A 20,956-nucleotide genomic window follows, 5' to 3' on the forward strand; every position below is an offset into this window, starting at 1 on the left:
ACAATTTGTCTTCATATACTCAGCTTGCCCTCACAGTGAATAATAGGTACTATAACCCAGTCTCTGATTTGAAATAACCATTTTCTATCTTCCTTAGCTTTGGTATGGTCCATGACGGAGAAGGGAATATGTGCAAAAAGTCTGAGGGCAACATAATGTCCCCAACACTGGCAGGACGCAATGGCGTCTTCTCCTGGTCCTCCTGCAGCCGTCAGTACCTGCACAAGTTTCTAAGGTATGGATTCCTCGAGCTGGCTTTGTGCTCACTCTGAACTGGGTAGGGGGGTGGCTTTTTCCTTTTTCACATCAGCGTCCTTGATTATTTTACATTTTTATGTGTTTTTTATTATAATATTTATTTGTTTGACAATTTTATACATGTATATAAAGTGTATTTTCATTATTTACACCCCCATTATCCCCTCTCATCCCCTCCCACTTACACCAGTCCATTCCTTCACCCCAAGTTCCCCAGTTTCTGTCTGTCTGTCTCTGTCTCTGCCCCTATCTCTGTCTCTCTCTGTCTGTCTCTCTGTCTCTCTGTCTCTGTCTGTCTCTCTGTCTCTCTGTCTCTCTCTCTCTCTCTCTCTCTCTCTCGTGTTTGTGTGTGTGTGTGTGTGTGTGTGTGTGTGTGTGTGTGTGTGTGTGTATGCATTTGTATGAGAGTAGATAAGTATAGGGTTGGGGGGTAGGCCCAAGGCTGACATCAAGTATAATTCTTCAATTGGTTTATTGCTTCCTACCTTTTTTTTGAGACAAACTTTCTTCCTGAACCTGACATTGAGGTTTGACTGTGTTGAAATGCCAGTGAGCCCCAGAAATCTGTCAGCCTTCTGGTCCCTTGCCACTCACCCTACAAGGTTGGGGTTACAGACACCTCTTGTTTACCTGGTTTTGCATGAAAGATGTGAGGATCTGAACTCAGGTGCTGACCTTCTGTGTCTGGCAGTTTCCAATTATGCAATCTCCCCAGCTCCCCACATCCCTTCTGTTTCTGGTTTATTTTCTTATTACTTTAACTTTGTGACCCACTGAGTTTAACTGGGGTGGGCTCTGTTTGCAAGGGTGGGGTTTACTTATTGGAGCATGGGTAAGTTAATAGTGGCTATACTGAGAAAACGTATTTCCCCTTCCAACAGTGATCTTTAAGTGGCTATGAGTCCTTAGAGATAGCTGAGACTCCATGTTGGGATGTCAACAGGTCCCAGTCTTGTCTTGTGCAGAGAACCAAAGTTCCTATGAATTTATGAATGCAATGGCCATGCCATTCCCAAAGGACATGAGTGTTTCCTAGCAACCCACCTCCCTCCCACACCCTACATCCCCAGGCTCTTACAATCTTTCTGCACCCTCTTCCACTTAGAGGGGATGATGCTGAAGTCCCATTCAGGGCTGAGCATCCACAGCCACTTGTTCTCAGACTTAGACTAGTGTAAGGCTCTTGCTCACTGCTGCTGCGTTAAACAAGGTGAGAGCAGCTTTGATTAGCCTCTCATCTGGATCCCTTCTCTTCACTGAGAGTTCCCTGTGATCTCCCTCCCACACTGGGGGCTGGTTGGAGTGTCTTTAACTCTTTCTTGTAATTATTCATCTTTTTCCAGTCTAAGTGAAACTTTCTGTAATGAGGAAGAGTTTTTCTCTTTAATGTGACTCTGCACTTATTTATATTAACAGGGGAGATTTGGAGTTTCTTTACTCAAAAGCATTTCCATAATTTTCTTGGTTCTTGTTCCAAATTTTACAGAGCTCTCTTTCATCTCAATGTCTATGAGACAAATATCTCAACATTTTTAGAATTTTAAATTATAGTCTCACAACTTGGAAAATTAGAGATGAAAATTTGGGTATGTAGTAAGAATTTGCATCATGGGAGGGCCAAAAAGCAAGCATACAGATTCATCACAAGGAAACCATTGCCCAGTCACAGAAAAGTCATCTGAGGACATTAGAAGTGTGCCTGCAATCTTCAAATCAGAATGTGGCTCTCAAAATTAGTATTAAGATTCTAGAATTAAAATCCAGTTTTGTTCAGCAATACTGAAAGAGGAAAATTAGATGCTGAACTATGCTGGTCTGTTTTATGGTAATCAATAAAATGTTTTTCAGTGATTTTTGTAAGGAAACTATCTTCAGGGACTTTACTAATTTGTAGATTTTGTAATTACAAATAAACATGCAATATTTTGCACCATCTTTTTTTTTTTTTTATGTCAAACTTTCCAAGAGAGCATCTCATTGTCAAATCACTGTGAAGGTTCATTTAAATTGAGAGCATAGTTTCAAATGGGACAGCCTCACATGTGTGAAACTCAGAGTTTTCAGTCTTGAGGAACCTGAGGCGGCCTGTCCGCCTGGAGTGGTTGCTGGCTTCCTGGTTTCCACATAGTCAAAACAGTGTTCTATCCTCCACCAATTAGGTAGCTGTTGGGATTCAGTCCCAGCCATGAGTAAGCTGCTGCTGCTGCCCTCCATCAGCAGCCCAGCATGTGGGAAGTGGAAAAACACATACCAAAGGAACCTGATGGGTCTGGGGTGGCCAGCAAGGCTTTTCTCCATTCTAGGTGGAGTCCAGAAGGACAGAGACTTGTTTGGAGAAATTCACTCAGTGAAGTCATGTGTCATTTACCATGAATACACACAAAGTTCTTCAATTACTCATGTCTGAATACAGGAGTCAGTGACCCAGGGAGACTCTAGCCTGTCATGGTGCATTTCACAACATAGACTCATCTTTATTTTTTTTTCTTCATTTGGAATCTTGCCTCATAGACCAATGCCTATGCCTACCCTCTCACCGACGTGAGTCTATGAGTTGAGTGCATAATGCATTGGAAAGGAACTGGAGATGTGAAGGGGAGTGGATTCCCCTGTCAAACTCCATACCACTCTGTGGGTGAGGAAATGGGATTCGCACTGAGAGACCATTGGGATGCTTTCCTTTTCTATTGTATCCAGAAGCTTTTCTAGTATTCACCTTGAGGAATGCTAGCCATGGCTGACATTGGTGCTGAAGACATGAGACAAGAAAGCAGGGACCACCATGCAGAGAAAGAAAAATAGAGAGATAATGGTTAGTAAACCACTGAGTCACAGTCTGTCTATGTATGATACCAGGACAGAAATAATGTTATGAAAACAATGGCTGAGGCCAGAGACAGAATGAGGGTGTTTCAAAATCCTCCCCTGCTCCAATGACTGCAACATACAATGTAAAGAGCTTAATATTGTTTAACTCAGTCACAATCCATCATTTTCCAAGTGAGAAAGTGGGAGATCTCAGAAAACGTTATCTGCTAACACAGATGTCTCTGAGAGGTGGGTTTAGATAAATAAATGTTGCTCTGCTTACTAACTCTTATCTTTATAGTCTTTATGAAGTTGAAAGGATTTTCTTTTCCTCCTAGTTTTCCAGGAATGGGTGTCAGATTTTACTACATGTTTTTCTTGCATCTATTGATGCCATGTGATATCGACAAAGTGGATTATGCTGACTGACTTTCAATGTTTTTAAATTTTTAATTGTTATTTTATGTGTAAGGGTGTTTTGCCTGCGTGTATGTATATGTATCATATGAATGCCCAATACCCACAGAGGCCAAAAAAGATGTTAGGCTCCTTGGAACTGGAGTTATAGATAGTTGTGAGCTACTGGAAGAGAACCCAGATCCTGTGGAGAAGTAAACAGTACTCTTAAATACTGAGTTATCTCCCCAGCATGCCCTCCCAACTGACTTTTGAATGTTGAATTAGGATTGAGCCCACATGACTGTGCTATATGCTATATTTTTGAACCTAGGATTCAGCTTACATGGCTGTGGTATATAATTTATTTTATGTATTTCTGAACTCCTCACTAATGTTTTGTTACAGACTTTTGCAACTATCTTCGTGACAGATTTTTGTCTGCAGTTTCCTCTAATATCTTCCTCTGGACTTGGTTTTGGGTAGTGCCGACTTCACAGACTTGGTTTTGCCCCCATATTCTGAAGAGATTGGGGAGAGCCACTGTGCTTTACCCACAATGCTTGGTGGAATCTGCTGTAATCCCTTTGGGACTACACACAGCCTTTGATGCAGACTGATGAGCTACAAGGTGTGGGACCGGAAGTAACATTAAGAAGAGTACAGCCAAAGTTCTCCTAGTCAGGGATTCGGTCTGTGGTGATTATAGCATTTGGGTTCAGTAAGATGGTTAGAGAAATGTGGGCTCTTGGAGCTCATAGGAATGACTTGTTTGCTACTTGCAAGCATAAAACTATAAAACATTCACTACAAATGCACAAATTACACCAGGTGTTCCGGACTTGGACATTTACCCAGTAACCATCTTGAGTACAGACGATGTCTGCTGGAAATTCAGTCCTTGAAGAAGAAGCTGTAGATGTGGTGTAGGTACCCCTCAGCCAGGGCAGAAGTGGAGGGAGAGAATAGGAGAAGGGAAGGAAAGAAAAGAAGAGAGGGATGGAGGAAAACAAGGATGGAACAGAAAGGAAGGGAAGGGGAGGAAGTGAGCTGGTATATCTGAGATAGTTTGATTATGATTTGATTTTCACAGCAATTTCTGTAGTCCAACTGTTTCTGGCAAAAAGTGTGTGTAAGTGTTTCTGTGGTAGAAACTCTCACATTAAACATCTGGTTCCAATTATTCAGTTTCATTTTCCTTGATGATAAGCTTGAGATAGCTAAGGAAGAGCAATTTGTCTTAGATAGGTAAAATATTTTATGAATAATTTCAGAAAAATGTGGCTTCTGTACTGAAATAGGATTAAGAAAGATACTGTGCTGGACTTGGAGGGAAAGAGAATAAGCTTCTCTAAACAAAATGTGTCATCAGTTTGCATGAGGAAGGATGTATGTATCTTGATAACTCCTCCTGTTTGCTTCAGCACTGCCCAAGCGATATGCCTTGCTGATCAGCCGAAGCCCGTGAAGGAGTACAAATACCCCGAGAAGCTGCCGGGACAGTTATACGATGCGAACACACAGTGCAAGTGGCAGTTTGGGGAGAGAGCCAAGCTCTGCATGCTGGACTTCAGGAAGGCAAGTGGATGCTGTCACATGCTCGCTACAACATGATTCATAAAACCCTTTTATTTAGTGTAACTGACAGTGATGTATTCCACATTTATTGGGCACCTACCAAATGTCAAATCCTATATGCCGGGACTGGCCCCGATGTAACAGGGAACACATGCTTTGCTGGCAGAGCCGATGAGGGTAGATACTGCTGTGGGTATCGGCTTTCGTTTCAGAGCCGACTTGGCTTGTTAGGTCATATCTTTCTTTCTGATTTATCATGTGGGAGCACAGTAATAACTTTTAGTTGGTTTAAGTTGGCAAATTAATACTCTGCATTGTATTAAGGAAACAGTGTTCCCCCACCCCCATCCCAACATGAGCGCAGTCTACTGGAAGGCGACCGTACATCACGGGGCTTCTGACTGTTGAGTTTCCCAAGTAAAGTATTTATAGAGCAGTTCCTCACAAAAGGTGATGCCTCTGCCGCCCCAGGGATGTCTCCTCGGAGATTTCCCGCATAAATCCTTCACAGAGCACAGACACACACTCTGGCTAGACAGGGAGCGTCCAGATTTTAGGAATTTGCTCTACTTAAAACCACAAGGAAAGCTACTCATAAATCAAATGAAAGTAACTACTTTTGAGGTTTCTTTTATTCTAGTTTATAATGAAATCAAGAATAAAATACACAAAAAATACGTGCAGGCTTCCAGAGAGCCCTCAGCATGTCAGAAGTGTTAGTAATGCCCCTGCCTCTTTTCTATCTAGCACAATCATCTCCTGAACTCAGCTGGGGTTCTTCTAAAGGCCAGTTGCCCTTTTGTGGGAAATACCAAGAATTTTCCCCCCTACATTGCTCTTATATTTGTTAAAGAGATAAGCATATAAAACTAAAGTTTTTGTTTAAAGCTTCGACTTTCCAGACTGTGCTTCCAGCCTCTATGCTGTTGACTTTGTGACTGTGCACCATGCCATCAACAGTATCCCAAAGCCATTCACAAAATATCAACAACACCAAGCTAACTGTGGGTTGTCTGCTTATTACTGATGAAATAGTTACATGGAGTGAAAGGAAATCACTTTAACTCCAGTTTGTTACAGAATATGCATTGCCTTTGTCAGCATCCCAAACAAGGTGTTTGCTTAAACAAGCCTCAGGCACTGGGACATCAGTTCCGAGCATATTTACTGTTCAACAAAACTCACCTTTGTTTGACGATATTGCTTACGTCTTGGACCTCCCTGGTGCCCTCTGTTTCAGCAATTCAATTGAGAGGGGCCTAAAACTTCCCACAACGCCCCTTTGTGTCTCCATTTCTCCTCCTAATTTTACTTCTGCTAACTGCTGCTTTGTGTAGCCGGAAACTCTGGCAATAAGTGCATATATGGTGAGAATTCTGTGTTCCCTTGACTCCTGAATGGATGGATCAGTGAACAGGTAGATGGATGCATGGATAGACAGATGCATGCAAGCATACACAGGTGAATAGATGAATTTATATGCCAATAATGTCTTGATCATTGTTAGTTCAAAAATCGGAGAGTAGGCACAGTGCTAAGGAACAATGGTGTCAGATATTCAGGAATCTGAGGTAGGAGGTTCATTTGATTCTGGGGTTCAGGGACAGCCTGAATAACGGAACAAGACTCTGACTCCAAATATAAAGGAATTAATAAAGAAAGAATAAAAACAAATTTTCCTATGTGAGGAAGTTAATGGAAATCGAGTTGGAGAAGAATATATAAAATGTTATTTGGATTTTTTAAATTATATTTTTATGGGTTTCCTTAATGCCTAGGTTAATCCTATGTTACCTTTTGGTTTAGAAAATGCAAATAGTAAAGTTGCATGGCTGGAATTAGGGGGAGTGGAGGTCAGGGTTCAGGTTTTCTGGCTTCTTCTTGACTTTTCCTCCCTGTGGCTGAGGGGACATCCACTCCCACTTCTGACAGATTTGGGATTTTGTCACAGATGGGTAGTGCATTTGCAACACTAATGCTTCTCCTCCTTTAGGATATCTGTAAGGCCTTGTGGTGCCATCGGATTGGAAGGAAATGTGAAACTAAGTTCATGCCAGCCGCAGAGGGCACCCAGTGTGGGCAGGACATGGTAAGGTGCTGCCTCCAGCAGCGTTCTCCACTCAGACCTCAATCCTGCAGCCCACACACCCTTCCTTCTCTTACACTGGCATTTGAAAACCAGTATTTCTTATACGCATGTGCACACCTACACCCTCGCTGAAACACTGTAACTCTTCCATGTCGATATCTTTATTAGTAAGCTATATAGAATTAGTAGACTGAGTAGTCAGACAGTAGGTGACCTCTGGATGGACTCCATGAAGGGAAAGACAAACACCCAATCCCCGACGGAGGAAGGACCAGTTTCAGTTTGCTTTGGCCTCAGAGATATTGGTGAAAAACCAAAGCATACATTCAGATTGAAGCACTACAAGGAAGAAGGAGGTGAACTTCCTGAGGCTAGCATTCCATATCCACTCAGCCTAGCAGAGTGTTAATCAGCTGTGTAGCTGAGTCCCTCATTGGAAGTGAAACTCACAACTGGCAGTTCAACAGTTCTAGTGATCCAAGCAGCTGCCACTCAATTGACTCACAGTAAAAGTCTCAGAGAAAGTGTTCGTTTCTTGGACGAGCCCATGAATAAAAGGAAGCACTGGCTGTGGAAGTTTCAGTTGTCAAAGACCCTTGTGTAGCGTTTCCAGGTGTTCAAGTGCAGGTGACCACACACAAACATGGCAGCGAGTACCAGCGATAATGCGACATAAGGGACACAACCATGCCTTTCTTTGGAAAGATGTGTGTCCTTTCTATGGCCACACTGAGTTGTCCTTCACACTAGACAGGGAGTTGCATCCCAGACACTCTGTGCTCTTTACGGCAAATACTGTCCTTTCTGGGTAATACAGCTGTTGTGTTCCTTCAACATAACGTGTATGTTCTTGCTGCATTTTATTTAGCTTAAAAGTTCATTCATTTTCAATAGTATTTTAGGTTATTTTCCCCTGTATTTTAAATATTGCCTTTTCTCCACTTCGTGTTTAGAAGAATTAGAGCCAGTTCGGCTGAAGTGGTTTCTTGAGAGTTAGAGAGCCGAAGCACAGGCTGGATCAACAGTGTTGTGCCCAAGATCCCACGGTGCCTTGTCCTAGTGACGTTTCTGTTACTGTTACAAAAGACCCTGACCAAAAGCAGCTCAGCTCATATTTCCAGGTTAGAGTCCATCAGACCATGAGAGTCAACGCAACAGTACCCGAAAACAGCTCATCACATCAGGTCCACGGTCAAGGGCAGAGAGATGGTTACATGCATTTCTGATACTCAGCTCGCTTTCTCTGCTCTTATGAAATGTAGGGCCCAAAGTCAGGGACTGACACCATCTCCCACAGACATGGCCACAAGCTGATGTGGTACAGACCATCTCCCACAGACATGGCCACAGGCCAACATGGTACAGACCATCTCCCACAGACATGGCCACAAGCTGACGTGGTATAGACCATCTCCCACAGATATGGCCACAGGCTGACATGGTACAGACCATCTCCCACAGACAGACATGGCCACAAGCTGACGTGGTACAGACCATTTTCCACAGATATGGCCACAGGCTGACATGGTACATTGGAACTCTTCTCAGATGATTGTAGATCAAATAGCAAAGATGGGGTATCCTCCCTTCTTGCATTCCCGCAGGAGCCTGGCCCCACCCCTGAAGCTTTTCGAGTGCTGACTTCAAGAACATCATGTACCTTTATCCGTGCATATTTGAAATTTTCCATTTAAAAATTTGTTTTAATTAAAAAGGAGATAGAAAGCTTTTCCAATGTCACCACCCATTTTCAATATGTAGACTCAGCCAGGACATATGCAGGAGTGCTGTGATCCACAGCAAGATGGCCTGCAGGCACCAGGAAATGCTGTGCTTCTCCCATGCAGCGAGCTCCTTGCCTGGGAGACAGGCCCGGGCCTTTGCTCACCTGCCTTGCTCAGGAGCTCCGATCTCCTGTTTTCATACTAAGACAGGCCTGCCTGAGAGTATCCTCAAGTTGGTCAACCTGCGGATTCTGGCTTTTGCATTTGCTACTCGCTGTGTGGAAAGGCTTCAACCAGCTGGTTTTAAAACTGAATAAAATCAGCAGCAAACACACCTGACCCCTTCCTCCTCCTACCAGGGGCCCATCCATGGGTGCCACACCTTGGCCTGGTTCCTCTGCATTTTGTCTTTCACCTGGGATGGGGGGTGTCTGAGAGTGGGAGTCCTGTTCATTCCCAGCTCCAGGAACCTCAGTGAGCAGAGGTATCTCTTAGAACTTTGTTTTGTCATGTGGAATGAAAGCAGATGATGAATCAAGAGAAAGATTTTCTTTCTGTATGGAGAGAAAAATAAAGAACTACACGGAGGAGATTTTTGAAATTATTTGCTTTTTATATATTTTTTGATTAAAATATAATTTCATCACTTTTCCCTTTCACTTTCCTGCCCCCAGCTTCTCACAATACTTTTTTCCAACTCCTTCCATGTTCCTCTCACTTTCAAATTGATAGCCTCTTCTCCCTAATTAGTATTGCTTTTACATATATATTTATATACATAATACAATTTATATAACATAAATATATAGAATGCATGTATATGTGCACAAATATATAAATACAACCTGCTGAGCCTGTTTTGATTGTGTGTGTGCATTTTGTTTCAAGGCCAACCACTCTGTACTGGATGACAAATTAGGGGTCTCATCCCTGGGAGAGTCTAACTCTCCTTCTCCTGGCCGTAGTTCCCTGCCTAGTGGTTGGGCCCTGTGAGATTGTCTCCTTTCCACATTTTCGTGTGTATTGATTATGTTATTGGTCGGATATTGTTTCTGCAGCCATTTCTACGAGACAGTGTTTCACAGCAGACTTCTTGGCATTCTGTCTCTTACCTTCTTTCCACTCCCTCTTTTGAGAAGTCCCCTGAGCCCTAAATGCAAGAGCCGTGATGTAGACGTGTCCACTGAGATGCAGCCCGCAATAGATTGATCTCTGCATTGTGCCCATTCCTGGCTTTCTGTGGTGTCTCCATTTACTGTAGAGAGGCTTCTTGGATGAGGAGAGATAGCTCCACCTATCCATGGGCGTGAAGAGAAGATAGAGAATGCAGTTAGGAACTGAGCTGCTCTAACGGAGAGACAGTAGGTTCTCTCCCAAGAGAGAACCTCATAAGCACCAGAGAGTTGTCTAGGTTTCTGGTACCACATATCTTTTCTTCCTGTTGAAAGGAGCATAGGTCCAGTGAGACTGCTGCTGGTTACACACCACGTATGAGTGGCATCTACTGCACCTTTACTAATATCTCACCATGTTGAGCACTGCTGTGGTGTCACAGCTGGGTGCCATGTGGTCACTGTTGTGATGTCACAGCTGGGGGCCATGTGGTCAGTGTTGTTGTGATGTCACAGTTGGGTACCATGCTGGTCAATGTTGTAGTGTCACAGCTGGGTTTTTTTTTGTACCATGCTGGTCATGTTGTGATGTCACAGCTGGGTGCCATGTGGTCACTGTTGTGATGTCACAGCTGGGTGCCATGTGGTCAATGTTGTTATGGTGTCACAGCTGAGTGCCATGCTGGTCAATGTTGTGGTGTCACAGCTGGATGCCATGCTGGTCAATGTTGTGATGTCACAGCTGGGTGACATGCTGGTCAATGTTATGGTGTCACAGCTGGGTGCCATGTGGTCAATGTTGTGGTGTCACAGCTGGGTGCCATGATGGTCACTGCTGTGGTGTCAGAACCAGGTACGACCGTCAGTTTTCCTCCCTTAGCATCTGGCATAGGATTTTCTGACACCGTGGAATCTAGACAGAAGAGAGACTTCCGAGTCAGATCCAGCTTAACATATCAAAGTCCCGTATCCTAAGTATGTAGTGTCTTCAGCAACAGGGTCTCATCTTCAACATCTGAGAATCAGCTATTGGCAGCTGCCACATTTTGTATTGTTTTGAGAGTCACTTGGACTACCCTGGCCAACCATTCTAGAGGGGATTTCTAGTGCCTGGTACTGGGGGTTCTGTTAGTCTATGACAATGTGGAGAGCATTGTCAACCTTGGTGGCATAACTTCCCTTAAGCTACACACACACACACACACACACCACACACACACACACAACACACACACACACACACACATGTATATATTATGAATGTGTGTATATGTACATACATATATGCATATGTATTGTGTGTGATTTAGGTCAATATAAAATAAGACTCCTTGAGGCTTTTTCAAACAACCCTGGTGTTATTTGCCCATCTTCCCCCCTTCTCCTTCTGAATTAACCCCCTTTGAGTCCCTGTCCCCATTTTTCCATTTCCTGCTCCATATTACGTGTATCCTGATATTTCTTAAACATCGATTGAAACCATTTGCGTGTATCAACAACAGTCAGAGGTCAGTAGTTGGTTTGATGTGTTTTACCCATGCATCAGAAATAGGTGATCGAAATGGTGTCATTTTCCTTTTTCAGAAGAAGCATTGCTTTCTCTGAGTGCCAAGCTATTGGCTTTTATCCTAGAGATGGCTGTGTGATGTGCACCTACTGCTCATGAACCAGGATCTTTTTTGTTTTGGTTTTTTTTGTTTTGTTTTAATGCAGACAGAAAAAGAAAAGGCATTTGTCTTCCCTGTTCTTAATAGATACCCTGAATTACTGTGCTCCTTGAGGTTAAGGTCATACTAATACTACAGGAAGTTCCAGAGCACAGGATCAAAAAGTAGCAGTGTGTGTGTGTGTGTGTGTGTGTGTGTGTGTGTGTGTGTGTGTGTGTGATGGAGGTGAAGGTGCCATATGGAGTCCAGTGGGAATTGAGATCAGTGAGCTATTCTTTTACAAAGGGGGAGCTGGTAGCATCCATCCCTAGTCTCATGGGAAGAGATGGATTCCTGAGCAATTGCCTCATCTCTGCGGAAAGCTAAGTGACATCTAACCTGCTCTAAATGAACAAGATGGCTTCCCCGAGCCCAGGTGTTTTATAGTAAAATCCAGGTGCTGACCAGAAATGACAAGGTGCTGAGTCCCAGGTCTCCTGCAGCTGACTCTACCTGAGACCTCTTCACAATGCAAGAAGAGAAAAGAAGGTTTGTTTTTAGAAGTCAGGGGTCATGACTTCGGAGATGAGTGATCATGTCAATTTTTCACTTCTGTCTGCATTGACACTGCAGAGCTCAGGCTTCTGCCGTGACTGACCCCTGCATCCTCCCTTCACAGGGATTCACTGGGTGATGCTGGGTTTGGAACGATAAATGAAGAAACACTAAATGTGACTTGAGTGTAGAGGTGCCAATGTTTGCATATTTTACAAGACACCCTCCCCTTGATAATACAAGAGAAACGAATTCAACTATGCGGGACTCACGTAAATTATTTTAAATTTATGTTTAAAATATTTAGTGGTGTCGTGGAGGACAGTGTGTGAAGTATGGTGATGAAGGCCCCAAGCCTACCCATGGCCATTGGTCAGATTGGTCCCCCTGGTCCCCCTGCTCCCGGACCTGTGGGGGAGGAGTATCTCACAGAGACCGTCTCTGTACCAATCCCAGGTATGTACATGACCTGCTTCCTTCCCTCCGAATGAGCCTTCCCACAGCATCCAAGTTTGTTAATACCAGCACTATAACATACACAATGTTTCAGAGAACACTGAGAGGGAAATTCCACTCCATTCTATAGCAGTAATTAATGAAGCAGTTCCACGTAGTTTATCTGGTAATTAAAAGAGGTTTATTTCAGGGGTAACTCACAACCAATAAGGGGTCGATTACAGGATCTGGGAGAGATGAGGTACAGTCCAGCATAGTTCTCTGGAGAACTCTAACTTGGTCTGTAATCCAGCCTCCAGGACCATGAGGAGCTAAGAGAGCAAACATGTACACATCTCGGGTCTTAAGGGGTCTCCTCTCGGCCACGCCCCAGGGGCAGGTCATAGGCAGGTGTGGCAGTTACCTGCTGCCTCACTAGGGGCAGTGCTTCAAGGTCAAAGCTGGAACAACTACTCACTACACCATTCCCTAAACAATTTTCTCTCTTTCATGCGGTTTATGATGCTTACCACTTCCTGACTCCCAGTAAAATATAACAGAGCCAGCAGGGTCAGGGCAGAACTGAGTTTTAACTACATGACTTGAAATTAAGATGCTATCTAACTGGCTACTTTATTTAAAGAAAAAAGAAATAGAGTATGGATCAAAAACTCCAATAAGAATAATTCTTTCATGAAAGAAAAAAAAACATTGCTTTTTCATCAAATATTTTCACTTTTACAACAAGCAGAATAACTACAAGGACTAGACGGGGAGAGACAGTCACCTAGCCAGGGACATAAAGGGCTCTCTGGCTTGTTTCAGAAATAAGTCATGTTACTCTGTTGCTCTTATCTGTAAAGCATGAGGCCCCAAAGTCGTCAAAATCACTCCACTGTTCTCTTGAGTGTGCCCACCCAGGCTCATGGAGACTCTCCAGAAACCAGCAGGCTCATGGGCTGTCCAGTGATTCTTTGACTTGGTCCACAGGCCTAATGTCCTGGCCTTGTCACAAGGGATCTGGCAGTAGGAAGAAGACAATGTTGACTTTCTGCCTCGGTATCTCACTCTGACTGAGGCATCCTGGAAAGCCAACCTCATTCTCAGCAGCAAAGCTACCCACCTATAGGGTATGAAGAGCAGCATCTCACTTTCTGCCTCCTCCAGAGGATGCTGGAGGACAAGGAACAAGTACACACAAGCCTGAATCTTGAACTCCACCTTGTCCTCCAGCATCAGGACCATAACACGCAGGATGGATTCAGGATGCTTCCCTTCACTGCCCACCCTAAGCAGTTGATATTATCAGCTATGTCACCCCAGTAAACATAGCGTCCAGGGGGAGCTGATCTCTGGCTACGATGTGCATTCCAGACCATCTCATGGAGGGAAGTTCTGCCAGGGCTCCACACGCACGCTGAAGCTTTGCAACAGCCAGAAATGCCCCCTGGACAGTGTAGACTTCCGTGCTGCCCAGTGTGCCGAGTACAACAGCAAGCATTTCCGAGGGTGGCTGTACAAGTGGAGGCCTTACACCCAAGTGGAAGGTAAGTTTCCAGTCCCACTCTGTAGGGCGCCCCATGTTTCATTACCTGTGTTTAATACATCATATGTTAGCACTGCCATGTTCAAACATACAGATACTGTAGACCTGGGAGCCCATCGTAACATTCTTTTCTTAGGGGACTGGTTTGATCTGGCCTACGCCACTGCCATTGCGTATTACCTGCACTTGACCCATGGCCAGAAGTCCACAGGCCAAATACATTAAATGAGTAGTTATTAAAAATCCATAATGACTATTTAATGCTGATGTTATCACAAAAACACTATCCACTACATACTTAAATATTAAAAGCTGAAAGAAAATTATAGTATGCTTTATAGAAAATGAATAATTTTTCAAGTATACTAAAGCAATAAAATCTTACTCTATAACTACACAATAAGAAATTTATTCATGAAGTGAATTAGATTCCCAATGACCAGTGGGAGAGACGTGAGCAAGGTGTTATGCTATAGTAGCTAAAATTATAAAAAATGTTGGTAGTTCAAGAGGCATGGTTCGAGTTTATTTAAAGAACATGTAATTATCTCACTACTTGAAACTGAGAATTCTGTCCAGGCAAGTGGCAGATGTCCAGGGGAAGTACAAGAGCAGAGATGCTCCATGTGGCTATGTATCCAGCATTTCAGTAGTGGGTTTTGAAATTACTCAGCCCTGTGTAGGGAGTTGCAAGCAGTCTCCCAAAAGCAGATTTAGTTTGGATCTTATGTATAAACTGTAAAACTAGATAAACAGTCTATCAGAGTTGAGGGAAATGGGACTGACCTGTGACAGGGTGAAATGTGTGTGCTACCCCTGACTACGATAGTCTGCGAAAATAATCATATTAAGCACATGCAAATTTTATTTGTAAAATCCTTAGGTAATTCTCACATCTTAAAAAACAGCACAATATCTGTGAGTGAGTCTTAGACCTGAGAAAATTCCCAAGGCAGTGAGGCTTCCAGAGTCAGCTGTCCTGATTTTATCCAGAGGAAGGAGAGGTCCCTAGACCTGAGAAAACTCCCAAGGTGGTGTGGCTTCCAGAGACAGCTGTCCTGATTTTATCCAGATGAAAGAGAGAAGGTCTCTATGAAAGCTTCAGTTAGACATATGATCTGCAGAGACTTGAAGCCTGAGGGATTTCAGATCCCCGGGGTCCTACCAGCATTCCTACAGAACACATCATACCCTGGAGTTCCCGTTTAACCCTTCTTCTATCAGTTTAAAGACAAAGCTTAATGTTTATTGCATCTTAATTATAAGAATCTTGCCCAGTGTTACCAAACACTCCTGATCAGCTTACAGTCCTGTAACATCATCTTTGTATCATGAATGTTGTAGTCCAGTCAACACATGCTTATTGAGTGCCTACTGTGTGCCAACAACTACATAAAGGAACCGTTAGGCAAGGGACATTAGAGAAAAAATAACAGTGAAGCATTAATAAATAATAATAATAAATTTGAAGGATTTTACCCAAGATAAACATTGAAATTTCTTTGCCACAACCAGAATGGTGGCATATACCTTTATTTCTGTTCATGGGGCCGGGGGGGGGGGCCAGAGGCAGATAGATCTACGTGAGTCCAAGGCTAGTCGGGGATGCATGGTGAGGCTCTGTCTTTAAAAAAAAAAGTCTTTGAAATGTGATATTGTGTGGGACTTACTTTATGGGGGGAGACAACCAAAGAAAAATCTATCTAAACCTCAGAGCAAAAGAAACCGAGCTTAAGTATCTTTCTCATTTGTGTTTGTGTGTGTATTTCTTTTTAAGATCAGGACTTATGCAAACTCTACTGTATCGCAGAAGGATTTGATTTCTTCTTTTCTTTGTCAAATAAAGTGAAAGATGGGACTCCATGCTCGGAGGATAGCCGTAATGTTTGTATAGATGGGATATGTGAGGTAATAATGATTGCTTATTCATTCAACAAATGTCTCCAGACAGTCTGCTTTGTGCCAGGCATCCTGTAAGGGCTAGAAAGACCAGACATATGAGAGGAGCCCTTTCCCTCCAAGTCCCAGCCCAGGGGGAGAAAGCCAGAAGAGCTCATGTTGATGGCACTGCTTTGTGATTGAGGTGTGTACAGAGCATGAGCAGAGGGGAGAGCTGATTCTTAGATGTGGGTCTGGAGCATTTGTGGGTACCTAGGAGGAGGGAGCATCCACACCTGAGCTCTATCTGGAATGGTGCATTGGAACAAAAGGTTACTGAGAGCAGAGCACAGTGGCTTTGGAAAGCCAATGGGATACCCAAAAGGCAGTGGGGATCTCAAGGTTCTGAGAGCATGAACTAGAACTCACAAAGGGTGACCACTGCCATGTAGATTAGAAACTGGGTTTGGGGTTAGCAGATCTACAAGGGGTAGAGTTTCTAGGCAGGGTTATGAGCAGTTGGGGGGGTCACTTTTCAACTATCATTATGATCTCCACATGATGGACTGTCTAGACCTCAGCTGCAACAGGGCAAGAGGAAGCAAATGAATCCAAAACCCAAAAGTCTGGGAAACTAACCCAAAAACCTAGGAGAAATTTGGGAAACCTGAATTAGCTTGGTGGCATAACCTTCCCTGTTCTCATGTATAACTGTTGGTGGGCTTTCTTCCTCCCATTTCATGTAGAGATTTGCGGTAGAAATATCAATGTATACTCTATAGAGCACAGCCTCAAGCCCCTGTGGGGACCCACATACATGATAGACTTGACACAGTTGATCTAAGTTCACACACAACAGCATTACAAAATATGTCTGGCCCTGAGCATTCCCAGCATGGGACTAAGACCATGACTGGTTTATTTCTGAATGGATTTTATTCTTAGACATTCATTGATAGGAAATATGAAATCAGCAAGCATCACAGAAAAAAAACTGACAAGCTCTTTAATTTTGCAACCTTTCACAAATCTAACTTCTATAAGTCACTGATGGGGAGAATTTCCATGCAGTGTCAATCACTTTCAGTTATAAACCCACTTCAGCAGAGCCTCGTGTGAACACAGTGATAGTCATCTTACCAAGTCAGTATTGCTCTGAAATTGACTCCAACACAGTCTAGAGCTTTAACTTACGGCTCAAGTGCTACAACTGGGGATGGATACTACAGATGACAGAGAGCATATTACAAGAAAAATGATGCTGGGGGGGGCAGGAGCAGCCATGCTGTGCACATACTTGGTATCTAGCACCTATATGTTAACTATTCTATGTTGGAAACATGTTTGGCTGGAGTGGGAGGAAGAGTTTGTCACGAGGTTGGTGATGTTGTTGCTTGTATTGTCTTTTTTTTTTCATGAATGATTTGTGACCTTGTGGGGCCTCTAGAAAGTTGGCTGTGACAATGTCCTTGGGTCAGATGCTGCTGAGGACTCCTGTGGGGTCTGCAAGGGGAATAACTCAGACTGCACGATGCACAGGGGACTCTACAGTAAACATCACCGTACTAACCGTGAGTAACTCTGGGTCATGCGCTTCCTAGCAAGGGGGTGGGTGGGTGGTCAGAGCTTCTGTTGGGAGATGCTAAGGAAGAGGAAACAGGGAGTGATTCCAGGTCCTCCATTTCCCTTTCCTTCCGGAGCAGTGGTTCTCAACCTATGGGTTGCAGCCTCTTTGGGGATCACATCAGACCTTCAGAAACACAGATATTTACATTACAATTGATAACAGTAGCAAAATTATAGATATGAAGTAGCAACAAAAATAATTTTATGATTGGGAATCACCACAACTTGAAGAATTGTATTAAAGGGTCGCAGCATTCAGAAGGTTGAGAAACACTGGTGTAGCCAAAGGTTTTCCTGTGTCCTACAGCCACTCGGTCCCAAGTAAATACACAGAGGCTTATATCCATTACAAACTGTGTGGCCTATGGCTCAGGCTTCTCATTAACTAGCTCTTACAACTTAATCCAACCCATTTCTATTAATCTATGTTTTGCCACATGGCTCTGTGTTACCTGTGGTCCACTACATCTTGCTCCCCCAGCAATACTCAGCGTCTCCTCTGACTCTGCCTTCTTCTCTTTGTCTCTCTGCTTGGATTCCCCACCTGGCTCTATTCTGCCTTGCGATAGGCCATAGCAGCTTCTTTATTAACAAATGGTAGCAACACACATTCACAGCACACAGAAAGACCATCCCACACCACACTTGTCTGGAGCTTCTGGTTTTATCTGGAAGTGGGTGCTAGGTTCTTTGAATTAAAATGACCCTTAGGAAGATTACAAGACCTGCCCTCCACCTGATGAAAAAGGACACCCAGAACTAGCAGCAGCTCTAAACATCCCATTGTGGAGAAACTCGGTTCAACTAAATGCTGCATTCCTCTATCCAGAATACTACCAAGTAGTAACCATTCCTTCTGGAGCTCGGAGTATTCACATCTATGAAACAAACATATCTACCTCCTACATTTCTGTGCGCAATTCTCTCAAGAGATATTACCTGAATGGACACTGGAGTGTGGATTGGCCCGGACGATACAAGTTTTCAGGTACCACCTTCAACTACAGACGGTCCTACAAGGAGCCTGAGAGCTTAACCTCCACTGGACCAACCAACGAAACACTGATTGTGGAGGTAGAGACCAGCTTTTGGTTCTGGGGCTGGATTTGGTGGCCTGGAGCTTTTGTGAGCTTATTATTGTGCCCCTAATTGCAAGTATGTGTAGGAACTGTAGCTACCAGAAACAGGAGCAATCCATCCAGTGGTCTCAAGGGGGCAGTAGACTTACTGTTATTGTCTTCCCTTGCTTGGTGTATGACTGTGTACATGTACTCACCTGTGTTAACTTCTCTGGGTCTTTATCAGTAAATTCTATGGATGATAGCTGCTTTATTTTAATTAATGTTTTATTTAACTCACAGACTTACAGGTTTTGTTATAATATGGCTGGATGTGTGTGTGTGTTCTTGTGCTTTGTATTCACTCCCTCATTACCCTCTCTTGTCCCTTTCCCCTCATGCTGTTTTTCATCCATATGGTGCCTTTCTGATTTAAGGTCATGGTTGGATAGAGAAAGGTGATATATAAATAGAGATAGAAGATAGATAGATAGATAGATAGATAGATAGATGATAGATGATGGATGATATAGATAGATGATAGATAGAAGATAGTTGATATATCATTAGATAGATGATAGATGATTAGATAGATAGATAGATAAATAGATGATTGATAGATAGATAGATAGATAGATAGATAGATAGATAGATGAGATAGGTAGATGATAGCTAGAAGATAGATGATTAGATAGATAGATAGATGATAGATGATTAGATAGATAGATGACAGATAGATGATGTAGATAGATAGAGAGATAGAGAGATAGATAGATAGAGAGAGAGAGAGAGAGAGAGAGAGAGAGAGATAGATAGATAGATAGACAGATAATCAATGATAGATAGATGATAGATAGAAATGTGGGTATTAGGCAGAAATCACATATGAAGATGCTATTTTGTCTTTCTTCCTATTCCTGTGTCTTGATTCCCCTCTTTCTCATTTTATGTTTATTCTGTCAGTCCATCATCCTTCTACTTTCATGTCATATATGTGTGTGCATGTATTTGTATCTCAAAGATAGAGAAAACATGAATATTTGTCATCCTGAGATGGACTTACTTGTTTGTATTGTGATCTCCATTTCTATCCATTTTCCTTTCAATAACATAATTTCACTTTTCTTTTTGGCTGAATAAAGCCCCGTTGAGTGTATGGACCACATTGTATGTGTACCACATAGTGTATATACCACATAATGTATGTACCACATAGTGTATATACCACATAGTGTCTGTACCACATAGTGTATATACCACATAATGTCTATACCACATAGTGTATGTACCACATAGTGTATATACCACATAATGTCTGTACCACATAGTGCATACACCACATAGTGTATGTACCACATAGTGTATGTACCACAGAGTGTATGCACCACATAGTGTATGTACCACAGTGTATGCACCACATAGTGTATGTACCACCTAGTGTATGTACCACATAGTGTATGTACCACAGAGTATATGCACCACATAGTGTATGTACCACAGTGTATGCACCACATAGTGTATGTACCACAGTGTATGCACCACATAGTGTATGTACCACAGTGTATACACCACATAATGTCTGTACCACAGAGTGTATGTACCACAGAGTGTATGTACCACTTGCCCATGGATGGACAGCTAGACTAATTCCACATCTTGGTCATTGTGGATTGCGCTACAATAACCATGTATGTACATGCATCATCTCTGTGGTGTGCTGACTTAGATTCCTTTTTTGTATACATCAAGGAGTACTGTAGCATGCAGTATTCTAGCATTAGTTCGGTGAGGAAACTTCACACAGCTTTATACAATGGCTTCGTCACTTTTCTTCCCAACAGCAGTCTCTCCGGGCTCCACTTTACCCATATCCTTGACAATGTTTCTCAAGCATCACTTGTCTTTCTGATGACAGCCATCGTCTCACTGCGATGATAAACTTAGAGCAGCTTTAATCTGCATTTCACTGATGCCTAGGGATGCTGGACACTTTCTGGCATTGGTTGGTCATTTGTATATCTTGTTTTTGGTCACTGTCTGTTCGGTTCATCGGCTCGTATAATGACTGGATGTTCTATGTTTACACAGTTGGGTTCCATGGCTCTGTATGTGTATTAGATATTAATCACTGGCCTGGTGTTTGTGAGCAATGAGTTTTCTGTCACTCATCTCCTAACGATGAGATGGTTTCTTCTGCTGTGCTCTTCTTTTATAAATTGATTTTTTTCTTACAATGTATTCTGATTA

The 20,956-nt window shown here is 42.9% G+C and overlaps 1 protein-coding gene across 1 annotated transcript in view; it reads left to right on the forward strand.

Annotated features, from left to right (window-relative positions):
• Nucleotides 1–20,956, forward strand: part of Adamts16 (ADAM metallopeptidase with thrombospondin type 1 motif 16) — a 113,958-nt gene that overhangs the window by 54,729 nt on the left and 38,273 nt on the right. The window contains 8 exon segments of the mRNA XM_028873676.2: nucleotides 98–235; nucleotides 4,887–5,040; nucleotides 7,034–7,129; nucleotides 12,474–12,622; nucleotides 13,976–14,148; nucleotides 15,925–16,055; nucleotides 17,473–17,596; nucleotides 18,481–18,725. Of these exon segments, the coding sequence (XP_028729509.2) occupies nucleotides 98–235; nucleotides 4,887–5,040; nucleotides 7,034–7,129; nucleotides 12,474–12,622; nucleotides 13,976–14,148; nucleotides 15,925–16,055; nucleotides 17,473–17,596; nucleotides 18,481–18,725 (1,210 nt within the window).

This window comes from Peromyscus leucopus, chromosome 19 (assembly GCF_004664715.2).
Source record: "Peromyscus leucopus breed LL Stock chromosome 19, UCI_PerLeu_2.1, whole genome shotgun sequence".
Taxonomy (NCBI): Eukaryota; Metazoa; Chordata; class Mammalia; order Rodentia; family Cricetidae; genus Peromyscus; species Peromyscus leucopus.